Source organism: Formica exsecta, unplaced genomic scaffold (genome assembly GCF_003651465.1).
Source record: "Formica exsecta isolate Colony F162 unplaced genomic scaffold, ASM365146v1 C16372729, whole genome shotgun sequence".
NCBI lineage: Eukaryota > Metazoa > Arthropoda > Insecta > Hymenoptera > Formicidae > Formica > Formica exsecta.
This window is the reverse complement of record NW_021847494.1, coordinates 1-994: the sequence shown is the minus strand read 5'-3', so window position 1 is coordinate 994 and position 994 is coordinate 1. Positions and strand designations below refer to the sequence as shown.

Sequence of the window (994 nt, the reverse complement as noted above, 5' to 3'; positions counted from 1 at the left end):
CTCTTCAGGAATTCGGGCCTGACTTTGAATTATTGGTGGCCAGTCACAAGCACGTTGGCATGGACAGTGTTTCCGGCAGCTTGAGAGATTCGGAGCCAACGTCTCCTGTCTCGCCAGAATCGCCTGAATCGCCAGATTTCACAAAACCACCGCGACTAACTTCGCCCGTCGCTCTAACAAATGCGTTGTCCACCTTGATGAGCAAAACCAAGATTCCATATTCGCCTAGAAATAACTCATCGATCTGCTTGGAAAAATTAGATTCGGAAGCACTGATCGTTATAGAGTTGACGCTGGTAGATGATTCCACAGAAAACTTGAGAATGGCGAACATACAGTTCAACAATCTGGATATTATAGCCAATCAGGAGACGATAGTAGAATTGCTGGGCTTCTTCCGAAGGATATTGCCACTGCAGAAATCGCGGTCGGCATATATCGCGAATCGCAACGACTCCTTGTCGAGTCAAAATACAGAGACGAAGTTGGCATTGACAAGAACAGAGATTACCTTCGACTTTCATCGTTTGAACGTGCTACTTCTACGCGCGGTCGTGCAGGACAATCAATTGGTGGGACAGAAGATTGCCACGGCAACCATGTCGGACGCGCGTATACAAGCGACATTGGCCGCGAACACATCAATCTCGGGTTCACTTGGCGGTGTACAGGTTCTCGATCAAACGCCAACTGGAAAGACTCATCAACGGATAATCAGCGTAGGCAGGGATCCGTTGGCGGATCCGCCGCACCACCCGCTCGAGCATTTTAGCGGCTTGTCCGATAATGAACAACCGGAAGCATTCAGATTCATGGTTAACCGAAATACCAGGCAAGCTAGCGAAGAAGACTGCACTGAGATCGATCTCGATTTCACTATACGTGTGGCTAGCGTCTGGTATATTCATGCACCACATCTGATATCGGAGTTACGTTCGTGCGCCGATGAATTTAAACAATACTTGAGCAATTTTGCGCGTCAGATCGGTGCAGC

General features: G+C 48.5%; 1 protein-coding gene across 1 annotated transcript; it reads left to right on the top strand.

Moving 5' to 3' along the window:
• Positions 1-5: 5 nt before the first annotated feature.
• On the top strand, positions 6-989 carry LOC115237803 (vacuolar protein sorting-associated protein 13D-like; the record flags this gene model as incomplete). Its single annotated transcript, XM_029811126.1, has 1 exon — positions 6-989. A coding segment is annotated over one exon (984 nt), but the record flags the coding sequence as incomplete, so codon positions are not given.
• Between the last annotated feature and the right edge of the window lie 5 nt (positions 990-994).